General features: G+C 36.7%; 2 protein-coding genes across 4 annotated transcripts in view; one reads left to right on the forward strand and one right to left on the reverse strand.

Moving 5' to 3' along the window:
• Window positions 1-3,717: 3,717 nt before the first annotated feature.
• Tifa (TRAF interacting protein with forkhead associated domain) lies at window positions 3,718-14,670 on the forward strand. Of its 2 annotated transcripts, XM_040292991.2 has the most exons (3): window positions 3,718-3,969; window positions 6,984-7,182; window positions 10,240-14,670. In XM_040292991.2, exon 3 carries the CDS (start codon window positions 10,261-10,263, stop codon window positions 10,813-10,815), a length of 555 nt encoding a protein of 184 aa, XP_040148925.1. In that variant the 5' UTR covers window positions 3,718-3,969; window positions 6,984-7,182; window positions 10,240-10,260; the 3' UTR covers window positions 10,816-14,670. The 2 variants fall into 2 exon arrangements, with proteins under 2 accessions (XP_040148925.1, XP_005330161.1); XM_005330104.5 differs by lacking the exon at window positions 6,984-7,182.
• A 3,262-nt stretch (window positions 14,671-17,932) lies between these two features.
• The window catches only part of Ap1ar (adaptor related protein complex 1 associated regulatory protein), a 36,745-nt gene continuing 28,657 nt past the window's right edge, over window positions 17,933-26,020 (reverse strand). For both annotated transcript variants that reach the window (XM_005330103.5, XM_005330102.4), the window contains 4 exons: window positions 24,495-24,553; window positions 23,619-23,692; window positions 22,504-22,632; window positions 17,933-19,822 (listed from right to left, as the gene is read on the reverse strand). In XM_005330103.5, coding sequence (XP_005330160.1) covers window positions 19,557-19,822; window positions 22,504-22,632; window positions 23,619-23,692; window positions 24,495-24,553 — 528 coding nt within the window. In that variant the 3' untranslated portion in view covers window positions 17,933-19,556. The remainder of the gene's footprint in view (window positions 19,823-22,503; window positions 22,633-23,618; window positions 23,693-24,494; window positions 24,554-26,020) is intronic.

The following is a 26,020-nucleotide window of genomic DNA, read 5'->3' on the forward strand; positions in this document are numbered from 1 at the left end:
GTTATCTCAGACAATGCCAAATGTTTTTGTAGACTAGCATAGCAGTCCTGAGTGGAGTTACACATAATCTGAAGGTCTGAGTTGGACAAGGGAGTCAGGTGAGGGATTATCTTCATTGCAAAGAGCACCCTGAATAGAGAGCAGGTATCCCATAACCCAGTTACCAGCAATAAACATAGACAAGCAACTCTGTCTTACTTTTTCTATAGGATGTCATTGTATTACCATAAATCAGCTTCCTTTATTTCTAATTATAAATGAAAATAAGTGGGCTTAATTATGGATTTTGAGAAAGTATCTAAAAACTATTCTGAAGATTCTCTCCATGGAAAAATATTTTTTGTCGTCTGAAACAACCAAGTATCAATTAGATATTACGTGGAATCTATATCATAGGGATGAGGGTGAAGATGGTGGGGAAAGTTAATTTATGGAATACAACAATTGAATAGAAGAATTGAGGGAAAAAAAATACTTTTAGTATCAATTCAACCTGGAAATTTCAAAATGTTCAAAGCTGGATAGAAATATGTTAGATTGTGGGCATTTTATATTATTTTCAAATTAAATGATTAGCTACTGATAGTTCAAACAGTAAGTCTCTCATTTTTGTACGAAGAACATTTATATCCATTGTTTTCTTCTGTTTTGATTTGCTGAACAATCCAAGTCCAACTTTGGGGGGTATCCATTTCCCTAAAGAGTTCCTTTTAAAATCTTCCTGAAAACATTTAGTGCACTTCTTACGACCCCTGGGAGGGTTTGACTGTGTACAGTGAAGTTAACTAACTTTAAAGCCAGCTGAACTCTTTTTTTTTTTTTTTGAGAGAGAGAGAGAGAGAGAGAGAGAATTTTTTAATACTTATTTTTCAGTTTTCAGTGGACACAACATCTTTATTTTATGTGGTGCTGAGGATGGAACCCAGCGCCCCGCGCATGCCAGGCGAGTGCATTACTGCTTAAGCCACATCCCCAGCCCTCAGCTGAAGTCTTCATGAAAGTCACAAAAAAAGTAGTTTAACCTCTAATTTACAAGGTGTGAGCAGCCCATGAATGCAAGAGAAAGTTTTATTCTTTGAAGCCACTTTAGGACCGAAGGACAAGTTTGTTAAAATGACACGACCACATTGAAACTAAAAGAATCAATTTTCTGTTCCTTTTCAAAAAAGGAAACTACAAATAAGACCTCAAAAGTGCAGTCCAGCAGGCATTTTCTCATCAGCAGATTTGTAATGGCAGCACCTGGTGAGCGTTTTGCATTTCTCCAGCCTAATGTGACTGCTGGAGGACTCTCACATTTTAGTCATTTGCTTAGTAAACTTTCATTGCATAAAGTCCCACTGTGTTCCTTTCACAGTGAAGACATTTTTATGATCAAAGAATGATGCTTAGGTTTTTCTGTTAAAAATGATCTTTACTGTTTATTTAAATTTGACCCTGAATAAAAATAAAACAAGTAAAACCTATTAAATCTGTAAAATGATCTCTTCATTTAAAAATAAGGTTTGAATGGTTTTACACAAACAGAAAGAGCAATGAAAACAAATTACTTAATTTAGATATGAATGATTTAAAATTGCTTCTTTTGTAAACACTCCCAAGGAACTTCAGAAAATTCAATAAATTGAAATTACGGAAATAGGTACACTTCTCTCTGGCTCTGACCCTGTTCAAGCTTTTAGAAGTTTTTTGGACTTTTTCTCAGTTTTCAAGAAGTCTGGAAAACCAAGATGGAATGACCATACCCATTATTTGAAAGGAGATAAGCATCAAATTGAACTCTGCCAAGTGTCCCCTCAAGTCTTCAAAGAACACAAAGAATAGAAGCCTCTCCAGTGCACACTTTGACATTTTTTCAATTCCCTCAATTTTCAGGTTGAAGATTCATTATTTTTAACCAGTTGCCAGAGGGAAATGACTGTTAATGAAATTCGATTATAATACATAAATAATAGCTTATTTAAAGTATCATTGTGAGTCCTTTAGAAAATCAAATAGATCAATCATCTCAAGAGAAACAGAACAATCTCTAGCATTTTGTACTTTTTTAGCAATTGTTGCATTTTCTTTATCAGTTACTAATAACACCTACTTATTTGGTTCTTTGCAGTTTATAAAACATTATCACATCCTCTTTGATTTACCTTTCAGGATTATAAAGTAGAGCGCTTGCCTAGAACGTATGAGGCCCTGGGTTGATCCTCAGCACCACATAAAAATAAATAACTAAAACAAATGTAATGTGTCTAACTACAACTAAAAAAATATTAAAAAATTATGAAGCAGAAAGTCCAATTCTGATAACATTGTTTTATTTTATGTGTTTATTGGCATAGTCAAGTTGCACTTCTTATCTACCACCTGCAATAATGTTCTTCAACGGAAAGAAGATACACTGGCTGTCTTTATTCCTAACAAGAAATAATAAATGTTGATGATTAACAAAATTTCAGTCCTTACAGGAATCTGCTTCACTGTAGATGCACCCCTCCCTTGATCATAATTACGCTCCTGACTATCCCTATCGCAGTGAGAGAAGTTCAAAACTTCACTCCTCCCACACAGCCTCTCAGACCGGGAAGCATCAAGCATGCGTTCATGTCATTTTATTGCCAGTGAAAATGACCTACAATCAAGCAGAGAATCCAGACGAGTGTCTTCCATTTGGTGACTATGAGAATCAGTGCAATGTCTCGCAAAACATGAAGTAGGCTATGAAGACCGCAGTCATGCTAAATTTGTTCTCCTTCCTATATTCTCAATCCATTCTCTCCCTAGACAGAATCTGGCTCCTGTCCCAATATTGACACCTATCCTCTTTAGCCCTGCTCCGCGATTAGCTCATTCTGAACCTCTTTGGGGCAGAAAAGCATTACCTTCTTCACTCTAAATTATGAGGGACTCCAAGGGGATGCTTCCCATTTCATCATGTACCAGCTTTTCCCTCATAAGGGTGTGGCTGGAGAGCAAGGGCCTGTTTGCATGGGTGTAAGGCGCAGAGGAGTAGGTTGGAATCCTCTGTGCTTTTTTTTTTTTTTTTTAGAAAAAATGTTTTCATTAGTTCATTATGGTTCTGCATTACTAGTGGGGTTCATTTTGACACGATTACACATGCATGGAATATATTTTGCTCCATTTCAACCTCAGGGCTTCCTTTCCCCCTGTCCCTCCCTCCCCCTATTCCCCTTACTCTACAGATCGTCCTTCTATTAATTAATTAATCAATTAATTAATTTTTATGGTGGTAGGTTCGAACCCAGGGCTTCGCACATGCTAGGCAAGCACTCTACCACTGAACTCGATTTTAACTGGGGCTTTCTAGGTATCCATAAAGGTGGAATTCACTGTGATCTATTCATGGATCTACAGTGCATAATTTTGTCCATTTCATCCCGCGGGTCCTCACTCAGTGGCGAAGGAGACCTACTCTCCCCCTGGGGACTGTGATCCTGCATTCCTAGTCACCAAAAAGTGAGTTCTACTCCCAGCCTGCTGTGACCCCAGGGCAACCCTCCTTTGTGGGGGAGAAGTAGCCCTTAAAGTTGAAGTGATCTAGTTCCCTTCTTTTCAAAAGCGAACTCTCAAGTCACGCGCTCTCCGGAGTGGGCTGCTGGGGGAGGCGTGGTCCCTGCTGGCACCCAGCGCCTCCCACCGGGTCACGGGAACTCCGCGGTAACCGGGGCGGGCTTCTCCAGGGAACGTCATTGGCGGCGGTGACCAGAAGAAGGAAGGGGCTGGCGAGGGGCGGGCGGAGTCTGAAACCTTCCCGCCTCCGCCAGGCTTTATAAGCACTCGCGGGTGGGAGGTTGGGCTGCCCGGGGTCCCGCGCGCACCCGCAGCCTGGCGTGTCGCTGGGCCTGTCGCGCGCACCCACCCTCTGCGTCTCACATCTGGCCCCGGGGACAGCTACCCCACGCCTCCCTCCAGCCGCAGCCGCTCGAGAAAGTTCACGGACCCCTGAGTCCCCAGGTACCTGCTGGTCAGCCGTCCAGGGGTGAGGTGGGGACTCTTGTTTACCCCTTAGAGAAGTCACCTTTGTCTAGGAAGTTTTTTCGGGTGTCGCCTGAAGTCATCACCAGACGCGCCTGCTGGCTGGGTTTGAAGGCGGACACCTACGACACACTAAGGAAAAATGCTAGCCTGAGCCCAGCCTTGTAAAACAGGGACACTTGTAAAATGGGGAGTTTCTGGAAAGTTTTGGAGATGTGGGTGTGCCTTCTTTGTACTTTGCTATATTTTGTAGTTTTTTTTTTTTTTTTGCTTTCTGGTAAGGGGAAAAAAAAAAGTGTCACGTAGGAGGGTGGCAGGTGCACGGAGCATCCTGGCCCAAGTCCCTTGCCCTTGCCCCCGCCCCGCGCTCTCGTTGGTGGGGCGGGACCTTTCGCAGGCACCCGAGGCTCCCGGCAGCACCGAGTTTCCTCTGCCTGCCAGTTCAGTTCGGTTCGTTAGGAAACTATATCCGTTGCTTTCTGGGACTTTCCCCAGCTTCCAGAGCAGAAATCGGAATTTCCCAAATCCCCTGGAAGCCTGAATTCACACTGTTCACAGCGGATGTCCGCAGCCTCAGACAAGTGTGCCTGCGCACGTTCCCAGGGGACAGGCCAGTCCAGCGACCTGGGAGGAAGAAGGCACAGTCCGTGAAAACGCTGAGCTCTCTAAGGTTCTGCTCCTTCTGAGTCTGGTTTTCAGCACTCTTTTTGGAAGATCTGTGAGCGCAGCACAAGTTGATTCTGCTGACAAGCTTTGCTAAACCTCAGGGTCCTGCCGGATGGCTGCAAAGGGGCGCTGCAGGGTGATGACCGCCGAGTGGGTTGGGCAGGAGGAAAACTGTCTCTAACTTTCTCTTCCCCTTCTATAAGCCTAGAGTGGGGTATTTGTCAGGGAGAAAAGACTTAGAAAATAATGGGAATTTTCTACTTTTAATCACATATTCTCTCCAGAATATCAGTGAGGAGTTGAGGCAGAGAGAGAAGAAGGCAAAAATTTTAGAGGGATACATTTCCTAACACATCATCCACAAGGAATTCCATCATTAGGGTCAACTTTGTTTTGTTTTGTTTTTTGACCAAACTCTTAAAACTTGAGAAACTTTTTTGGCATGCATGACCACCCAGGGGTGCCAAACTTTCTGTTAAACTGCTTGGACACCTGGCTACTTCTAGCAAAAAAAAAAAGAAAAAAAGAAAGAAAGATCTCTGAATAACTTTTTATTTATGACATTTGAAGGCCAAATATCCTTCTGCAATGCCAGGGTAGTATGTCACTTCACTGGTTTTGCAGGACCTTGGGGGTAGGGTGTGTATGGGAGGGGTCAGAGTTGGGAGATGGCCATAGCCTTGTTTCATTCAACCTCTGTGCACATATCCATTCTTCTTTTCTTTTCTTTCAGAGGAGTGGGAAGCCTTCTCTTGAACTGCATATAACCCTCTTTTCCCCAGTTAACATCTCCAGTTAAGTGTGCACTTCCTGGTGTCCAGCTGGGGTCAGCTCTTCTTTTGACACTCAAGCATGCAACCCAAATGCCCTGTTTTATTGTAGCTCTTTTGTTAAAACAGATAATACTCTTTGTCAGACATCATCCGTGTTCTTCAACTTTGTGATGTCAGATTTCATAGTTTGCCAATTAATGATGCTTTGCTAATCTCCAATTCCCATAAATTCCTTAAAATTCTAAGACTTCATGATTTTTGTAAAGAAAAAAATTGTTAATGTTTGAATAGTTTGTGGAATTTTTTTGGGGGGTGGGTACTGGGGATTGAACTTGGGGACACTCGACCACTGAGCCACATCACCAGCCCTGTTTTGTATTTTATTTAGAGACAGCGCCTCACCGAGTCTCACTTTTATGGAGGCTGGCTTTGAACTCATGATCCTTCTGCCTCAGCCTCCAGAGCAGCTAGGATTACAGGCATGTGACACTGGGCTGGGCTGTGCTTGTATAGATCTTAATGCACTTAGTGTAAAATCCCAAAATTTCAAAGTATACGGTGAAAATTAAGTCTCCTTCCTACCCTTGGCCTGTTTCCCTCCTTAGAGATACCCACTCTACTGTTTTCACTATCTAAGCTCATTGTCCTTCTGTTCATTTGGTAGTCTCACAGATTTCAAAAAGCTTTTTTGAGCATCTGCACAGGAGATTTTTGTAAAGATCCACTAATCTAAAATTTATTATTTTAGTTATTTGTTAGTTTCTGCCCTTTCTGTTTTCCTTTTGACTACTTTGAAATGCCAGGGATCCAGGCTACTTTGTAACAAATATGTTAGTTTCTGAGTTCCTTGAAATCAGAGACTATGGTCAGAGCAGCTTCAATCAGATTAGATCAGAGACTAGAGCAACTTTGATGCTCCCCAAACAACCTGCCACAGTTGCTGGTGTGTACCAGGTCCATACTCATAATTTTTATACACAGGTTTCAGAATAACTGATATTGATGGTAACCTGGTGCTTCAGAGCATATTCCTCTAACGAGGCAGTGCTAATAACCATATTTCCCTTCCCCAAAAAACTAGAGTCTAGGTTGGTGGCTTGCTGGCTATAGAACACACATTCCCAAGTCCTCCTTCTTTTTAGATTAACCGCTATAGTTTGTGAAGGAACTGGTAACCAAGGAGGTAGAACTTGTAATGGTAAGTGAGGGAGCATTAGAGTTTGAATCCTGCCCTTGACACTGCATTTGTGAATAGGCTAGTATTTAAATCCTTTGAGATTCATGTCGCTCATCTGTGAAATGGTGGATCATAGGGTTCTTTTGCACATTAGGAAAGATGAAGTGGAGGCTTAGCACAGTGCTTGGCACATGTAAGACATATGTAGTAAGTAAGAACCCTTGTTGTCAGTCCTTTCTTACCTTTGAAAGATAGGTAAATGCATTTGTCAGCTCAGGCCACTTTATGGTGCAGTAACAAATAACGCCAAAAATTTCAGAGAAGAAGGGTTGATTTTTTTTTTGCTTATGTTATGTTCTCTATGTATCTGTCTCTAGCCCTTCCCTCCAGGACCCAGGTTGATCATTAACTTTTGGAAACTTCTGATGTAACAAAGGAAAGAGAGAAGATGCAAGTATACAGTAGCTTTTAAAGCTTCTGCTTGGAGCCTGGCCTGGTGGTGCACACCTGTAATTCCAGGGACTCAGGAGGCTGAGGCAAGAGGATTGAACATTCGAGGCTAGCCTCAGCAATTTGGTGAGACCCTAAGCAACTTAGCAAGATCCCGTCTCAATAAAAAATTAAAAAGGCTGGGAGTATAGATCAGAGGTTAAGCGCTTCTGGGTTCAATCCCTGATACTCCCCTCCCCCAAATTCTTCTTAAACGTTAAATTTCCATTCATGTTGACATGATTCTTAAGGGGTGAATCACCATTCTGAAGGAGTAGACCAGTCATCTTTCTAATGGATCAGAACTGGGAGGGGTAGGCCTGGGAGGAAGAGGTAGCAAATACTTGACAGTTTGTGTTGGAAGGAGTCACTATTGTGTGCTCATAGGTTCATCAAACCCTATACGAATTGATTCACACTGACCTGCTTATAGACCTTGATTTACAAACCAGAATGCCTATTTTTTCCCTTGGATAATATATCTTCCCTGGGTACAAGGTGTAAAAGCCTACATGGAGCAAACTTTTCTTGGTGGTGAATTTGCTCAAAAGACAGAATTATAAGCTAAGAGCTTATATAGAAATCCAAAACCAAAAATTGGCTGTCCACAAAAAGTCTGTTTATATAGGGAATACAGAATGTTTAAATCCAGTTCTTTTTTTGGAACTGTCCAAAGCCGAGGAATGAATAATGGCAGCTTATCCCAGACAGAGCTGGAGGTCACAGACAGATTCTTGCTCTTCTTTATTTACTGAATGTTAAGAGCAAATTCTTTGTTTTAAATTTTTTTCTTTAATTTTGATTTTTTAATATTGCAAGTGTAATACATGTTTATTGTAGAAAATTTTAAAACAAATAGGAAAACCTAGGAGGAAATTGAAAATTACCCAGATATCACAATAGCACATTTTTTCTTGTTAATTGCTAATTGCATCATCCTACGACTTATTATAATTATTCTCTCTTATGCTGTCTACTTCTTGAATAATGAGACTTTATTATCCTAATTAAAGCATCTTCAAATCACAGTGTAGGATGGATCAACCAGTTCTATTCATTGTGTGTTAATTCTTGCAGGCTTTGGTTTCATGGTTATTTTTGTCACTCTTGGCCCGGGATTTTGAGGGTTTCTCTCACTTTTTCTACTTATAACTGGACATTTCTTTTCTCTTTGGGTAGTCCAATATGATGTTACAATGTCCAAGAACTATATGATGAATGAAACTGTAAAGATAAAGATGCATTTCCAAGTAAAAAATAGTAATCTTGCTCAGCTCTGCCACTTGTTGAATAGTGAAGTGAATTAATTTTGATTTTAGCAGCATAACATTGCAAAACAGAAGAAAAGATTCTATTTTAAAAGTAAATAGCAGGGGCTGGGGTTGTGGCTTAGTGATAGAGTGCTCACTATACTGGTCTGAAAAAGAAAAAAAACCAGAATACTTTATTCCCTTTCCGTTTGTTGCTATTTACTTTTTAAATATTTATCCTTAATAAAAAAACCCAGTGCATGCACGAGGCACTGGGTTCGATCCTCAGTGCCACGTAAATGTAAAATAAAGATATGTGTCCACCTAAAACTTAAGGATAAATATTTAAAAAGTAAATAGCAACAAACGGAAAGGGAATAAAGTATTCTGTTTTTTTTCTTTTTCAGACTAGTATAGTTTTGATACCAACATTTAATGTAGATGGCAAACAAAAGATAATGAAATCTAAACTAAAAATCAATCTCACTTAAGATTATTGGTGTCAAAACCCCAAACTAGTATAAGCAAAGGTCCAGCAATATAAGCAAGAAGCACACAAGAAAAGCAGGGGATGCTTAGCATCTCTCTACACCTCATCACAACTCAGATGAAAGGAACTCTATGGAGCTATTAAGGAGTGAGCTATATTGAGATGGGTAGAGGTGGAAAAAAAATCACCCATGTACACTCTTAAGGAAACAATGAAAATTCCAGAACTAAATCTACTATATTTATATTTGTGAAAGACCTTAAAGAGAAACATGCACATGTGGCACATGTGTGTGCATGCTCATGCTGGTGTGAGTGTGTGTGTGTGTGTGTGTGTGTGTGTGTGTGTGTGTGTGTATGCATGCTTATGCTAGCAAGAACCAACTTTTTAAAGGTTGGTTAAAAGTAATCTTGATAAACTCTAGGAGAGAAAGACAAAGGGTTAGGGTGTGGAAAGAGACTTCTAAATTCTTGTTTTATTGTTTGAATTTTCAAATCATATGCATGTAATTTTAAAACTAAACTAGTTTTGAAATGGCAGTTTTAAAATAACGTAAAAAATTTTTATCAGTTATTTCTCTTCTCTGGTTGTACTACTTTAAATACTCTGATTATCAAAAGTGAACATAGGGAAGTGTAGTTGGAGGGCATCCGAAGGCTCGGGGCTATAAGGATGTGGTTAACAGCAGTTGGTTTGTTGCTTGTGGTTAATGACCAAAAAGCATCCAGTTGCTAAAAACCATCCACAGAAATAAACAACTCCAGTACCAGTGCAGACCATGATATTTAGAACTACCTTGTGGAGATTTATTTTAAGTGTGTAATGTCTAAATTTAAAATTAAAGAATATGATAACTGTTGAAAGCATTTACTATTTTCAGTCATTTAACTATTGGAACTCTAAGTGAGGCTATAAGGAACAAGATTTCAATTATTTGTTTATAACAAATTTCTTATTTAATCAGATTTCACAATATCTAATGATATCATAATACAGTTAATAAAGTGTAGGTTTAATGAGTACATCCTCTCAGGGTATTCAAACCAGAGATTTTTTTATTTCCCAATTTTCTTTTTAAAGTACAACTGTCATATTTTATCTGGGCTAAAGTTATTCTATTTCAATGAGAATGGATCTGAAATTTCCATGTCACTATGTTGTCAATAATCATTACTTGCTAATGTCCAGATTATATGTATGGTCTTAGGGTCAAACTAGAAATGAAAAATAGAGATAGCAAAAGGTAAGACACCAGTTCCGATAGGGCTTGGTGTAAGATTACACACATGCATTAGCTAATTGAGAGGGTCCTGTGTATTATCATCTATCAAAAAGTTTCCATCAGAATACTAGAATCAAAGTTCTCAGCGATATGAACTAACTCTGGTGGTTTAACTGTTGCAGGCTGATCTTTTGGTGCACATCATGTCTACTTTTGAAGATGCCGACACAGAAGAGACAGTAACTTGTCTCCACATGACTGTTTATCATCCTGGCCAGTTGCAAAGTGGAATATTTCAATCCAGAACATTTTATGATAGACAGAAATTCCCTTCCACCGAAGTGATAAAATTTGGACGGAATTCCAACATCTGTCATTATGTTTTTCAGGACAAACAGGCTTCACGAATCCAGTTTTCTCTGCAGCCATTTAAACAGTTTAACAGCTCAGTTCTCTCTTTTGAAATTAAAAATATGAGCAGGAAGACCAGTCTGATTGTGGACAGCCAGGTGCTAGGCTACCTAAATAAAATGGACTTGCCCTACCGGTGCATGGTCAGATTCGGTGAGTATCAGTTCCTGTTGGAGAAGGAAGATGGAGAGTCACTGGAATGGTTTGAGACACAATTTCTTTTTTCTCCAAGACCGCTCTTGCAGGAAAACTGGCCAGCACAGACACCCATACCTGAGAATGGCAGCTGTTCATCCTGTTCTACCCAAAGCCCTCTTCCTACAGAAATGGATGAAAATGAATTGTGAACTGAGGGTCTAAGAGGAGAAACATGAAGGATGAAGGACAGATTGGAGACATTCTGCTTATTAAAAGTTTATTTGTTTAGTACATCATAGTCATCTGTTAGGCTGCCAAGTTTGGGATTTGTTATTACCATCGTGTGTTACTCATCGTCTTAGTCACCTGTTGCACTTCTGGATCTATGAAGAATTAAGTGTACATTAGTGAGGGTTAGTGTGTAAAAATATCCTTGTGACGAAATTGTGTTCTTAAAATAAGGTCATATATTTTCTTTTTCTTCTTGATATCGGTTGGGATTTGCTTTTGTAAGGAATTATATCTTGGTTTGGTCACATCATTTCACAGCTGCCATTAATTTTCAAGGTCAAAGCTCCAGGCAGGTTATTAACTGGTGTCTATAGCCTGTTAGTACTTGTAGAACCAGAGTACTGGAATTAGTTCTAGAGTTCTGTCTGCACGTCATTGTGGCTTAAATATAAGGAGAAACAATACCTTGATTTTTCTTTATGGAATTATAGTCTGTTCCTAAGACAACAGTTCTCCTTAATCTCCTTGTCTATATTCATTATCTGAAACTAATATTTAAACACTTTTAAAAACCAGTGTTTAAAATTACTTTCTTACCAAATTTGAAGTTTGATTTTTATGTACTTTACATAACTTTTCAATTTCATTTTTTTTTTTGGTACCAGGGATTGAACCCAGGGGCAGTTTATCACTGAGCCATATCCCTATCCCTTTTTAATCATTTATTTTGAGACAGGGTCTCACCAAGGTGCTTAGGGCCTCCCTAAATTGCTGATGCTAGTTTTGAACTCATGATCCTCTTGCCTCAACCTCCTGAGTCACAGGGATTACAAGTGTGCCACAGCCCAATTTAAATTTCAATTTTTAACAGCATTCATGAACATAATAAAATCAAAGTTTAATTCCTTAACCAATTCTTTGAAACTTTTGAAAAAAGGGAAATAATTATTCTTAGGATGTTCTATATAAATAAATATATGTAAATATTTATAATAAATGTTTAAACATTTCTAAAAATTTAGTTTCAAATAAAGTTGTATTTATTTAAAACATTCACATTTCACTTCTTTTAGCTAAGTTAAAGTGAATGTTACATAAATAAGAACCATTTGATTAATTAGATTCTAGCATTAAGAAGTGATATTTCGGGTCTGGGATTGTGGCTCAGTGGTAAAGCACATGCCTTGCAATTGTGAGGCACTGAGTTGGATTCTCAGCACCACATATAAATAAATAAATAAAATAAAGGTCCATTGACAACTAAAAAAAAAAAAGAAGAAGTGAAATTTCCAGGTTAATGAAATGTCCTGCTATAACAGGTCCAATTTTGAAAAAAATAAACATATTCCTGTAACAGCCTTTCTAAAATATTTTTAATAATATTTTAAACTTTCTGGCCTCCTTCCAATGATTGTTAGCCCAAGTACACCTTCTGTTGTTTCAGACCATCAGTTTCTCCTGGCTATGAAAGATGATGTCCAACACCTCGGCCCCTCCTCAGCCCTGGAACTATTGCTGTAGAGAGAACTATTTTTCCCTACTTAAAGTGGCCCAAATAACTTTTCAGTTCCTGTGTCATTTTTTTTTTTTTTTTTTGCTTACTCCCTGTGGTAGACAGAGTAATGGCTTGGCCCAAGATGTGCAGATGTCCATGTGCTAACCTCTGAAACTGTGAATGTGTTGCTATGTAGCAAATGGGAATTAAGGATGGAATTAGGTTTGCTCATCAGTTCACCTTAAAATAGAGAGATTGTTTTAGCTTATTCTGGACCTAATAATTACAGGGTTGTTACAAATAGGAGAGGCAGAGCAAGATGTCAGAGTGATGAAGTGAGGACTTGATTTGCTGGTGCAGGATTTGAAGATGGAGGAAGGAAGCTGTGAGCCAACGAATGCAGGTAGTCTCTAGAAGCTAGAAATCATGCACTTGATATCTAGAAGTTGAAAAAGGCAGAGAAACCTCTAGAATGCAATGAAATCCTGTGGATACCTTGATTTTAGTCCAGTGAAATTTGTGTTTGACTTCTTACAGAACTTGAAGATGATAAATTTGTTGTGAACCATTAAATTGCAATAATTAGTTATAGCAGCAAATACTCTGACCTGAAGTTATTTATCTACTATCTCTTCTAGTCACTAAGTTGCCTTTACTATATTATATTAAAAAAATTTTTTTTTTCAGAACACTGGGCCACTAAGCCACATCCCCAGCCCTATTTTGTATTTTATTTAGAGACAGGGTCTCACTGAGTTGCTTAGCGCCTTGCTCTTGCTGAGGCTGGCTTTGAACTCATGATCCTCCTGCCTCAGCCTTCCGAGCTGCTGGGATTACAGGCATGCACTACGGCGCCGGGCTTACTATATTATCTTTTTCTGGGATTGTAACTTCCTTTCTGAGGTGGATTTACAAAGTAGGTCACCCAGGCTGTTAGAATTATTCATAGTGAAAATGATCTTATGGTACAAGCTGTCTCTAAGCAAAGTGTATACACTTTAATGTGTAGGTTATGTAACATTCAGCCATTTTGAAAGAACTTTCCACTTGTTTCTTGTCTTTGAGGCTGATGGCTAAATGCTAAATTACAAAGTTTTAATATTAAGAAATTTCGGTATCATTGTTACTGAGCCCAAAAATGTGTTAGGAGATACATCCAGAAAAACCTCATGTTCATATAAACTAGTTAATGATTTTTCCTAATGTTTAACCTGCAAAAGATTTGTTTGATTTGAGAAATACAAGCTTCAATTAAAAAAGTTTTTTTTTCTTAATAGATTGGCAAAAAAGAGGGTTACTAAATAGTAATACTACTATTCTCCAAAGAATAGAAACTTTCCATAGACCAATTCTTTTAGTAGTAATGGAGTAATAGGTTAGTATTAAAATTGTTTTGATTACAAAGCATAAAATCTCTGCCAGAGCTACCTGAGCACAAATAGGGGTTGTTAGAGGCAAGCTGAAGTACCTCATGGAACACATGGAAGGAAACCAGCAAACCTTAGTCAGGATTCAAATGCCTGCAGCTCTGCCCCACAACGAATATCAGCTCCATTCTCCTAATACATGGTGGCACAAGACCACGCATAACTCCAAGATTTACATGTTATTGATCACTCAAAAAGAAACTGATCTCCTTATTCCAGTTCCAGGGAAAAGTCAGCTTGTCACCCCTCACAACCAACTCTCCTTAGGTAACATGGTCACATATAATAGCTGCTCTGGTCAGTGACCATTGGGTAGAAAAAGCGTTTTCTAAACAAAACAAAACAAAAAACAAAAAGTGCCACAGTGGACTAGGTGGGGTCAAACAAAATATTGACATTCTGCAGCTGAACTGTGAAAATTTCAACATATACCTGAAAGACTCCTTTGTCCCTAGGAATTGAATTTTCTTGTGCCAAGTTGAGAGGTATGTTAACTTGTGCCAGTGCTATAGTAACTTTTCCTGAGTCTGTAGTTTCACGACATGGTTGTGCCTTCCACTGGTGAAATCTCATGCCATATGGTTCTATAACCATTTTCTAGAAAATTCTGTGTATACTATATGATGTCTGGATTGACTTGTAGAAGCTTAACTTTTAGGCTTATATGAACGATGGTATTCATTTCTATGAAGGTAAGACGGGATATGCAGTCACTTAAGCTGTACTTTAAATTATTTGTATCTGTAGAAAAATTAGCCATACTCCTACTACCAGGAGATAACTGTTAACATTTTTTTTGTGTGTAAGTGGTAGCTGCTTTCATGTTACTTCAGGGCCCTTTTTGTCAGTCAACACTTGTTTAATTAATTCCTTGTATTAGTTGTTTTGTGTTAAAATAACTGTGGTTACTATTTTATTGTGTGGACCATGATTGAAACCATCAGAGACCTTAAATTTCAGGTGGTGACCAAGGATGAGAGCTATGTAAAGTGTGATTGAAATTTATTTGGCTTCTAATTGCTTTGAATTGTTCTCAAACCAATCACTCATTATTCAACTATTCATTCCACATGAAAATATTTACTTGACTTCTACCTCTTAAGTGAGGAATTTAGGGTCAGGAGCTCTAGTGAAGAAAATTTAAGAACAGTGATTTCAGCTGTTTATGGTCTCACTACTGATGGAAGGCCACAAGGGAGTAGAGATGAACCAGTCTGGTACTGTTGACTGTCATTGTTGCTCAAGAGCCAAAAAGAAAACTTCTGTCATGATAAGGTGCAACAATGGAACTTCACCTTAGGTCAAAGTGTCTTTTTATGACAGTATCACTTTGGGTATCTTTAAACAAATTTTTCAACACTCAGCTAAGCAAACAAAACCCAAACTTCCCAGACCCCTCAAAAAATAATATTGACCTAACTTCTACAGGATGAAGTTATAGTCTTGAGAGTGAGCTCTCAATCACACTGCCTCAGTTCATCTATTTCTCATGTAACCTGACACTGAAAAATAAGGATTAAAATAGTGCTTCCCTAGAAGTGTCTCTGTTTAGATCAGTTGCATACACTTTTATGGTCCCTTATCAGTGTTCCACATAGCATGTTATTGTGAATAGCACTGGGCATAGTTAGCTCCTTATATTTACAGTCACATATAAAAGATTTCTGAACTACAGAGGATGTTAGTGTATATTCACTCATTTAAATAATTTGTAATAAAAATATTCATATTAATATTTTTTCTACTCTAATTTTATTTTTACCTTTAATATTACCTAAGGATATAAGAATTAGATTCAGGAAATCCATGTCTTAGATAATTCTTGTGTGATCTCACCAATCAGATAATTAACTAGAGGCACCAAGAAAATGAATATAGGATAACATTATTAATATATTTGATATCAAGTGTGTTTTTTTAAGATGGCTATGTTAAAAACTTATGACTAGGACATCTTTATATAGAGCAAAATGATAATTTGGGCCTCTACTAAAATAATATATCCAATTATTGGGCTAGGGTTGTAGCTTAGGTAGGGGTAGAACATTTACCTAGCACATGTAGTGCACTGGGTTCAATCCTCAGCACAACATAAAAATAAAGTTATCATGAACATATACAACTAAAAACAAAATAAAAAAAATAATATATCAAATTATTGAAAAAGAGCAGGAATAATTCCAAATTATATCATTTTAGAAGTACCTAAAGTATTCCTGGTATCTTAAATAAAAACCTTAGATTACTCCACATCTGCTCCAACTACCCCATTTCTCTGCTGAGAGCAAAACTTTTTGAAAAATATCTACACCAGCTGTTCTTCATTCTTTATCCCCTACCTCCTCCGTTTCCATCCCCTCACTTATATAACAGATATGCATCAGTCTTCATGTTCCCAAACCCAATCCTAACTCACCCATCCTCTTCTCGGTGCATTTGATGTTGGTGAACCCCATCTCCTGGCATGACACCACACCTGTATTCCTCCTGAATCTTCTTTAGGCTGTTTCTCCTTCCTTTAAAGGTCAACTTTAGAGAAACTGGCCTTCTTTGCTTTTTTGTGCTTCCCTGGGGTGAACTCAGATAATGGAATGACTTAAAATACCACTAACCTACTAATGACTCCCAAACTTCACCTAGACCTCCTTCCTTAAGCTATAGACATACACCCTAGGATCCTCATTCAAATGTCTCATAAACAGCTCAAACTCAGCTTTCAAACAGAACTCTTCATGTCCTCCACTTTCCCAAGCCTGTTTCTTCCATTACATTTACTGAGTCAAGTCAGAGCCAAGAAGTTAAAGTGAGGGACAGTTGCAGTTGCTATGTTGGCTCTCACACACAAATTTGGCCTTTAGGGAGACTCTGAGCTCAAACAAATTTAGATAGTTTATTACTTGCACTGATAGCAAAAGCAACAGCAGCACAGTCATCTCCCTGCATCCCTTGTCCTTACAAATGTCCCTGAGATGACACTGAACCAAAGGAATGAGAAGACAGACTACATAAGTGTAGCTGAGGGTAGTTCTGTTATTGGGGAGCACTGTTAACTGTGGCCAAACAGTTTCCTAGCCTATTTCTGTACATGACTAGGGGTGAGGTAGAGTCTCATTCTTCACTGGAACCATGGAATTGCATGAGGAATTTACCTCATGGCAGCCTTCTTCAAGAAAGGGAGGCAGGTGACAAATTGCCCTTTGACAACTCCTCCAAGACTATTTGGCATGTTCCAGGAAGAATCAGAGTTTTTGCCTGTGTGGTTTATGTGCAGTTATGAATAGGATAGTCTTTTATCCTCATATCCAATTCATCAGAAAATCCTACAGTTTCTACCTCTCAATTTGCTCTTAATTTCTGCATCCATTCATAATTCCAAACCACACCATGTCCCTTTGGGAGTTGTATGCATACACTCCTGTCCTCTTACAATTCATTCTCTACATAGCAGCTGATCTTTGGAAAATGCAAATCTGATCACTATACATCCTGACAAGCCAGTGGCCTTCTTTTATGCATCAAATAAAATTCGCTCTTAACCATGACCTAGAAGGCCTCATATGAATGATCTGGCCCCCTAACTATCCCTCCAACATCAACTCATCCCACTCCTCCTCTCATTCTTGATGCTTTCAGTTCCAATGGTTTTTTAATTCTTTCAGCATACCAAATTCATTCCCACTGCAGACACTTTGTACTTGCCGTTCCCTTTGATTATAACGTGCTTCACAAAGCCTTTTTGCTTCCAGCTCAGCTTAAATGTCTCCTCAGAGGGGATTCCTCTGACCTATCAAAGGTAGTCACCTGGCCCTCAGTTACCCGACTTCTTACACCTTGCTTATTTACTAACTGATTTTCTTATATTTATTTTTTATCGTCTGTCTTTCTCACCAAGATGGTTAAGTAAGCAAGAGCAGGGACCTTCTAAGTTTTTTACTGTTATGTCCTTAACACTCTCCTAGACCCTGCAGACTCTCCAATGTTTGTTCAATAAATAAGTTATTTCTAGTGTATTTTATAAGCATAAAACAAAAATTAACATTCTTTTTCTTAGAAGTTAAAACGTATTTTCAAGTTTAGTTCCATCTTCCTTTCCTAATTTACTCCTTTTTGTTTTCACATCAGATTTAATAATTTTAAGTTGAGTCATAATATTTGTATCTTTATAAAGTAAAATCAGTAATAATCAAATAATTTATTATCTTTAAATGTAAAAATGTGTTTATTCACAATCCTTGAGAAGTTATCATTCCTTCAGAAATTTTTTTATGAACAAAAAGCCAAGAAAAATTACAATAGTAGCTTATGCCAAACCAAAAATATACATCTGATGTATATAAACTTTAAAAAGCATTAACACAGGCAATGTGAATATAGAGTACCTTTAAAATATTTTCAATGACATAGCTACAACTCAAATTATATTGACAGATGTACATAAAAGCATTTCCTAATGTATTATATTTACATATTAAATTATCATATTTATTTCTATGAGATTAAAAAAAGGACAAAAAACTACAGATTCATTGCCTAGCAGTTCAAATATTGAAAGGACCACATGATTTTTATTTTTAAAATACAGCAGGAACTTTAAGTTACTATTTATATCTGGACCTTCCTATATTTTTGAGAACATGCACGTGTTGCAAGAAAAAGAAAAGAAAAATATACTAAGGAAAAAAAGAATTGTTTTGCTTATCAAATCATACTCCATCCTCAGCAAAATCAAGGAAAGCAATTAGGGAATGTTTTATATCCCTAGCTTTTGATATTGATACACAAATTTCAATGAGAAGGAAAGTTAACTATCACAAAATGCAGTTATATATATATACATATTGATAGACTTAGTTCCATCCCATTGAAGTACCTTGTACTACAAGGCAAAGAAAAGTGTAATAAAATCAATAGAACCTTTCATACCAGAAAGGATTTTATTTACTTTGAAATACCCGTATTACTCTTTTTATGTTTCCTTTTCTTAAATCATTCAGAGAATGTTCTGTAAAATCTAAGATCATTCATTGGAAATATAGAATTTTTAAAAATAATGACACCTAAAAACTTAATATATCAATTTAAAGTCAATATAGTAGCATGTAAAAGGAAGTGAAAAACCTAAATTATACATATTTCCTTAAATATCATTTTTTATTACCAATTTAAATGTCCAAACTCTGAAAGTTTGTTTTTATCTTTTGTTCAGATTGAATCAAGATCATCATACTAGGTTATACAATAAATACAGAAAGAAACTGACAGTTCAGCATTTCTTAGGGTCATCTATGCAAATTAATTGTGCTTAGTACTAGTTAATAAAATCCAAAGAAGCCATAGAAGTAAATAATGCTGGAAAATGGATACTATTCTAAATCTGACAATCCCTGGTCATGCTCCCTTCACATCTGCTGAGAATTAGCAAAAAATATTTTTAATATTTTCACAGTAATGGAATAGGCTTATCAATAAAGCATTTGAAGTAAAAGTAAAGAACATTTTTAAAATATGTAAATCTATAAGAGTAAACAGGAATGCTATAACGAGTTAAAATAAAGGAAATTGATAACATGACAAAACCATTAAATAGGTCTTGAAAAGCAGAAGGCAGATGATAAAATTGCACTTAATTCTGAAGCAATTCAGATCTATCATTCCTATTCCTTTCTAACAAAATAATCATTTACATCGTGGTTTCTAACCTCCTCTTTACAAAAAGGCGCAACACAACCATCTATACATTCTAGTTGGTTTTTAACATTTGGTCATAACTGGGATAAACAGGTTACACAATTTCACCCTATCGAGTCTGTTGACCTGTATCAGACTGCTTCATGCCAGAATCAGACAGTTCTAATACAGGATTTACAAATCCAGAATACTCGGAGTTGCCATTATCATCCATTTCGGCACTGACAAAATCATTCTCCCACTCTAGTCCGTTGGAATCATCAGAGGCTGATGTAGGGTTACTTCCAGTCTTCTTGCTGCTACACTTAAGTGCTGCCCGGAGAATGTCTTCCTCCGTTTTGGAACGTTCTCTCATTGGAAGCATTCTATTCATGCCTAGGATTTGAGCACAGTTTAAAAAAATCTCAGTTAACATAAAAAGCTATATTAAAAGATTCCCAGGTTTTTACTATCAGACTTGATTTGTGAATTAATTTTTAAGGAGCCAGTCCAAAGGAGGCTTTCTCATGGGACATTTTTGGGGTCTAATCCTGAGATAACACCACAGATATTTAGATTCCCACAGCTTTTCCTCCCTTCCTACTTCCCTTATTCTAAAGGACAGTTTGGATTTAACATTGATCATCTGATGAGATGAAATTTCTGAAGAGTCATAAATCAAACAGAATACACTGAGTTTTTTGATTGCTATTGTATTTGTGGGGGGAGATACTAGGGATTGAACTTATGGGCACTCTACCTCTGAGTTACATTCCTGGCTCTTTTAATTTTTTATTTTGATATAGGATCTCACTAGGTTGCTGAGGCTGACTGTGAACTTATGATTCTGCCTCAACCTCCCAAATTGCTGGGATTACAAGAGTGCCTCACTGCGCATAGCTGATATTAGTCTTATTTATCAAATCAGTGTGTCTGCTAAAGTTCTTTCTTACTTAGATGATAACTGCATTTCCCCGAGACTGACAATCACTCTAATGATAATATCAAAAATATTTTTCCAGAACTTACTAGGTTCCTGCTAATATTATATGCACTTCATAATATGTTGATTTAATTCTCAACAATTTTATGAAGTTAAGTTACATCATTATTAGCATTATTATTAGTATTAACTCCACTTTAGAGTTTAGGAAACTGGAAAGGTAAATGATTTGCTCAGGATACCACAGTTATAAAATGGTATGGTTAGAGTTTTTTTTTTGGTTAGTGATGACAATGAAACCCAGGGCCTTGTGCATGCTAGGCAACTGCTCTACTGCTGAGCTACATCCCAAGCTCTGAAATAAGAGTTTTAATTCATTTAGTTTGGCTCCAAAGTCTGTGCTCTCATGGTATTCTTACTCTCTACCACAAAAGAGTAGCAATATTTCTAGAGGAAGCTGTTCTAGATCTAATTCTGAACAGAAATAAATGGGTAAAATGAAGTGTCAAAAATCTTGGAGGAAAAAAAAATGTCATTTTACTGGCAATTAAAGGTAGAGAACACAGAAAAGAGATTTGAATTTATAGCTATAGAATTAAAATTAGAATGGATTGATAAAGAGACTTTAAAGAGAATACTTAGACAATTTCATTTTCTGACCTTTAAGAATTAGATCCCACAGTATTTAAATTTGAATCACTGTTATCTGTCATTCTTGAAAAGCACAGACTCAATCCAAATCCAGTAAAGCCAGTTATTTTTACAGATAAGAGCTCATATAAAAGCATTCCCTGGATATTAATTTAATTTTGTAGATTTGTAGCTGGCAGTTTGTTTTGGGGGATTTATGTCTAAAGGAAGCTGGATTGTCCATCTATGAAAAAGTAGGTTTCTAGTAGTCTTTTTCCTATATCTGGTTTTAACAATTTTCTCAATAACTTGAATAGTAACCTAGAAAGTCAATTACCTACAAATATTTTTTACTTTTGGTACCAGGGATTGAACTCAGGGGTCCTTGACCACTGAGCCACATCCGAAGCCCTTTTTGTATTTTATTTAGAGACAGGGTCTCATTGAGTTGCTTAGCACCTCGCCATTGCCAAGGCTGAACTTGCAATCCTCTTGCCTTAGCCTCCTGGGCTGCTGGGATTACGGTTGTGTGCCACTGTGCCTGGCACCTACAAATATTATTAGCTTGGTGTGGATGACAGAACCACAAATCAGCATTACTAGAAGAGAGCTAAGGTCCATTCCATTTCAAAACTTAAGAAAATATTTAATGCTTATTATTTTTCTTAAAGTTCTATAATTGAGTCTTCCTTCTTGGATTGCCTATTTCTTAACATGAAAATGAAAATTTAGGCCTTGTTTAGTGATATAGATTTTACAAAAAGAAAACCAAACGAAAAATATTTTAGCTACTGTTGAGTGTGTGTGATATACCCTGGACTGTGTGTTTGTTTTATATATTCAATCCTCACAATATTCCTTTATTTGTTCAAATAATTGTTTTTTTTTTCAGTGCTGAGGACTGAACCTAGATCTCATAAATGCTAGTAAGCTCTCAACCACATCTTAACTCTGTTCAAATATTTATAGATTGCCTACTATGTGCCAAGCATTTTTATACCCCCCAAAAAATTAACAGTGAAAAATTATCTTTCCTTTTTTACAATGGACTAAATTGCAACAGCTATGAAGACACAGCAGTTAAAATTCAAGCTCATATCTGAGTAATGCCTTTTGTTCCACACCAAAGAAATATTAAAAATTAAATTGTTAATTTATAATTAACCCAAAAAGTCAAATGACTTTTTGCTTTAGACTGCCCACAAGAGGGCAGTAATCCTTTACACTGAGTAATTTCACGAAGTACATTATAAAAACTTTCAAGAAATTAACATTTATTTTCTGAATCTCAAGAAACATTAAAAATTAAATAACTTTCTAAACCATTTATCAACAAATGATAACTGCTAATACAGCAACAGTACAGAAAATTTTTATATTGATTTTTTTGCAAGGCTTTGTATTTATTCAGTTTAAATAAAGTAAAATACCAAGGTAGAAGATTTGTATAAATCAATACAGAACAAATTAAATGTTTAAGGTAAAATTGTGAATTATAAAATACCTTCTTCATCTTCCCACTCGAGATCTAAGGATGTACTGTCATCATTTCCACTAGTTGATTTAGTTTTGGTCATTAAATCACAACTGCTTTCTGTATTTGGTGTCAATACTGTGGCATCTGATGACAGTCCTAGAATACATATATAAAATACAATTACATGTTGCCACCTGTGCTCTTGTACCACAACATTTTCATTTGCAACAATTGTATTTTTCTAAATACTACTATTCCTTTAAACTTCAAAACATAAATTATTGAAAATATTACATTGGTTAAGTTTCTGTTAAGATAAGTTCATTTTTTTTTGCCATCTAAGCACAGCAAACATGCAAATCTAAATTAATTACAAGCTTTGTAAATAGGATAAACAAGCTGTATGTAATGTTTCTAATACAAAAACACTGCTAAAACACATGAAAGACAGCCTATACTCTCCAAAGGAACCACTCCTAAACTCCCCAAACTTCCCAGGAGTAGAAGCATAGGAGTTGACTTTTGAACTTCTTTTCTTTTTTTTGGGTACTGGATACTAAACCCAAGGATGCTCTGTTACTGAGCCACATCCCCAGCTCTTTTTATTTTGAGACAGGGTCTCACTAAATTGCTTAGGGACTCACTATGTTGCTGAGGCTTGCCTCAAACTTGTAATTCTCCTGCCTCAGCCTCGTGAGTTGCTGGGATTATAGGTGTGCACCATCACAACTAGATGACTTGAAGAAACATCAGAGTTTTAACTTTTGATACTTGAAGAAACATTTTAATCTTACAAACCAATTTGTAATAAGTATAATAAGTACACTTTTCTATTGTTTCTTCCCACTTTTCCTTTGTTTTCTGGGGAAGCGTAGGGATAGGATCAGAACAGTAATGGAAAAAGCAGTGCTGGACTCCCTATGTGGCTTATACAGAAATAGTCTGAGATTTTCCTTTGTTTCAAATCCTTTTTAAAAAGGAAAGATAATATTATATAATGAATAGCTATTTAACTAATTTATCTGGAAAATACAAATTGAAGGGTAGGGAGTTCTATAGAAAAAGAGCCAGGATTTCCAATTATCTGTTTAATGTGGCATAAAGTAAACTAAAATGAACAAAGGATATGTGAAAAGACTTACTGCTGCTTCGAAAAACTTCATATTGAGACTTTACATTTATCATACAAGATTCAAAGTCATCTTCTGGTCCTGAACTGTAACAAAATTTAATTTTTTGTAAATGCATAGTATGCGCATAGCAGAAGCAACAGAAGAAATGCATAAGTTGATGGTATTTTGGTTTGAAGGCCTATTTCAAAAATTCATAATTGCCATACAGTCAATATAACTAATGAAAATAGGTCTTAATTTTCTTAATGCTAACATGAAACTGAAAACATAAGAGTCAAGCTAATTCTGAGGTCAAATCTCTAGAGCTTAGTTATAAGTCCAGCTTTACAATTATAATAACAAGGCATGATTTAGTTCTTTGAATGAGCAGGACTACTTGTGAGAAGGTGACACTGAAATGACTTTTCTAAAAAACAACAACAAAAAAACACATTAACTTTCTAAGAAAGGAGATAGACTAAGGAAAACACAAACAAGTAAAGCTATAAATAACTCACCCAAAGGCATTCAGCTATTGTCATCACTTTCAACATGAAAGATGTGATTATTCTTAAAAATGCCCTGAAGTCAATTTAAATAAATGGTCACTTTCTGATTTAAAGAAAATAAATGCTCTCAGTATTCTTCCAAGACAGTCTTAGAAGCAATGATACTTCTCTCTCTCTCTCTCTCTTTTTTTTTTTGGTGCCAGGGATTAAACCCAGGGTCTATGCATGCTACACATAGGCTCTACCACTGAGCTACATGCCCAGCCTGGAGAAGCAACCATTTTTAGGGATCAAATAAATGTGAATACATTCACATACATCCTGTTATAAACAGTGTTCTCTTTGGAAATACCATTGTTTACCACAAAGGGAAGAGGAAATAGATATCAATATTTACCTTTGATAGTCTCCATTATTAGAAGGATGATACCGCTGCACAACTCTCAGCCTTTCTTGCTTTGGAAACATAATATAATACAAAAATCATTCTGTTGGAAAATTATACTTTTTAAAACCATGCATGCAATGCTGAAAAATATTTTTTCCTAGTTTTTAAAAATAAAAAAAGTGATTCTCTTGAAGTTTTTTTTTTTTTTTTTACTTCAATTCACCAATACTCAACTTCTATACCTTGTTACTTAAAGGTAGAATTTTTGTGAATTTACCAATGTGTAATCTCCCAGTGCTTAGAATATTCATGGTATTGTAAAAAGATAATTTTTAAAAGGGATATGTACTAGTGTCTATTCTTAGTACACTTCAGTACTTCCTAGTAACTGATGAAAGATGAGAGGCAGGAAAGGAATAGCTTAATCAGTACCTGGAATTCTATTCTGTCTGAAATAAGTAGTAATCAAACAAAGCATTTATAAGGCCTGGCTAAGCTGACTCAAATATTAAAGGCGATTGATTATTTAGGGCTTAGACAGAATTTAGAAGACCTGTCAGAATTGTGGCTCTGATAGTTATTTGCAGTGTGTCCCTGGCATGGCCTTTACCTTCTGCTTCCTCATCTGTGTATTACAGATGGCATATTACTGTCCTAGCAAATATAGGGTTATTATGGAAAGCAAATGAAGTGGTGCGTGTCTGGGTATGTTTGTGTATCAGTGAATGCTGCACAGACCTATAACAAATACTTAGGGAAGGAAAAACTCAGCTAACTCAGAAAATCACCCAAATGGATGCTACATATGGAATGCTATTAGTCTCTAAAAAGCAAGGAGTAGAGACTTAATTATTGTAAAGTAAGTACCTACATTAACCCCCAAATCATTTTTTTTCAGAAGGTGAAATTGTAAAACTTCTCCATTATTTAGGATGCACTAAAAAAAAAAAAAAAAGACACTTGCTCATAAAGTTTATCTGTTAAGACCCTCTTCTCCTCCAGGTGAGCAGGAGAGGGAAAAGGGAAGAGAGAATGAGAAAGACAGAGGGAGGAAGAGAAAGACAAAGGACACAGTCCACAAATCACATAACAATATGAAAGATATGACTTTTCAGTTCCTCTAGTTTTAGTATGTGAGATGATCTTAGGAATGCTTCAATTAACACTACAGTAGTGAATACATACAGGCAAAATATGGAGGAAGATACTAAATAGGTATGCTGGCTAAGCATTGATGTGCTTGAACTCTGGCTCTGCCATATATCAGCTGTAGGATCTCAAGAAAGTTACTTAACATCTTGCCTCATGGGTATTAACAACACAATTTGTTCTCTAGAATTGCTGTGAGGATTAAACACAAATAAACTACTTGGAACAGTTCCTGACATTTAGTTAGGGCTTCATAAATGACTGTATAACTGTGATAATGCCTCATTTCCACATGGCATTTTAAGATATGGTACATTTGCTACCTTCCCTATAATGTGCCAATGATTTTTCAAGACCTAAACTTTCAATCTTTCAAAGACACAAGA

Source organism: Ictidomys tridecemlineatus, chromosome 9, assembly GCF_052094955.1.
Source record: "Ictidomys tridecemlineatus isolate mIctTri1 chromosome 9, mIctTri1.hap1, whole genome shotgun sequence".
Lineage (NCBI taxonomy): Eukaryota > Metazoa > Chordata > Mammalia > Rodentia > Sciuridae > Ictidomys > Ictidomys tridecemlineatus.

Excerpts from the sequence above, each read along its gene's own strand:
- Tifa (XM_040292991.2), top strand. The coding sequence starts at position 10,261 with ATGTCTACTTTTGAAGATGCCGACACAGAAGAGACAGTAACTTGTCTC.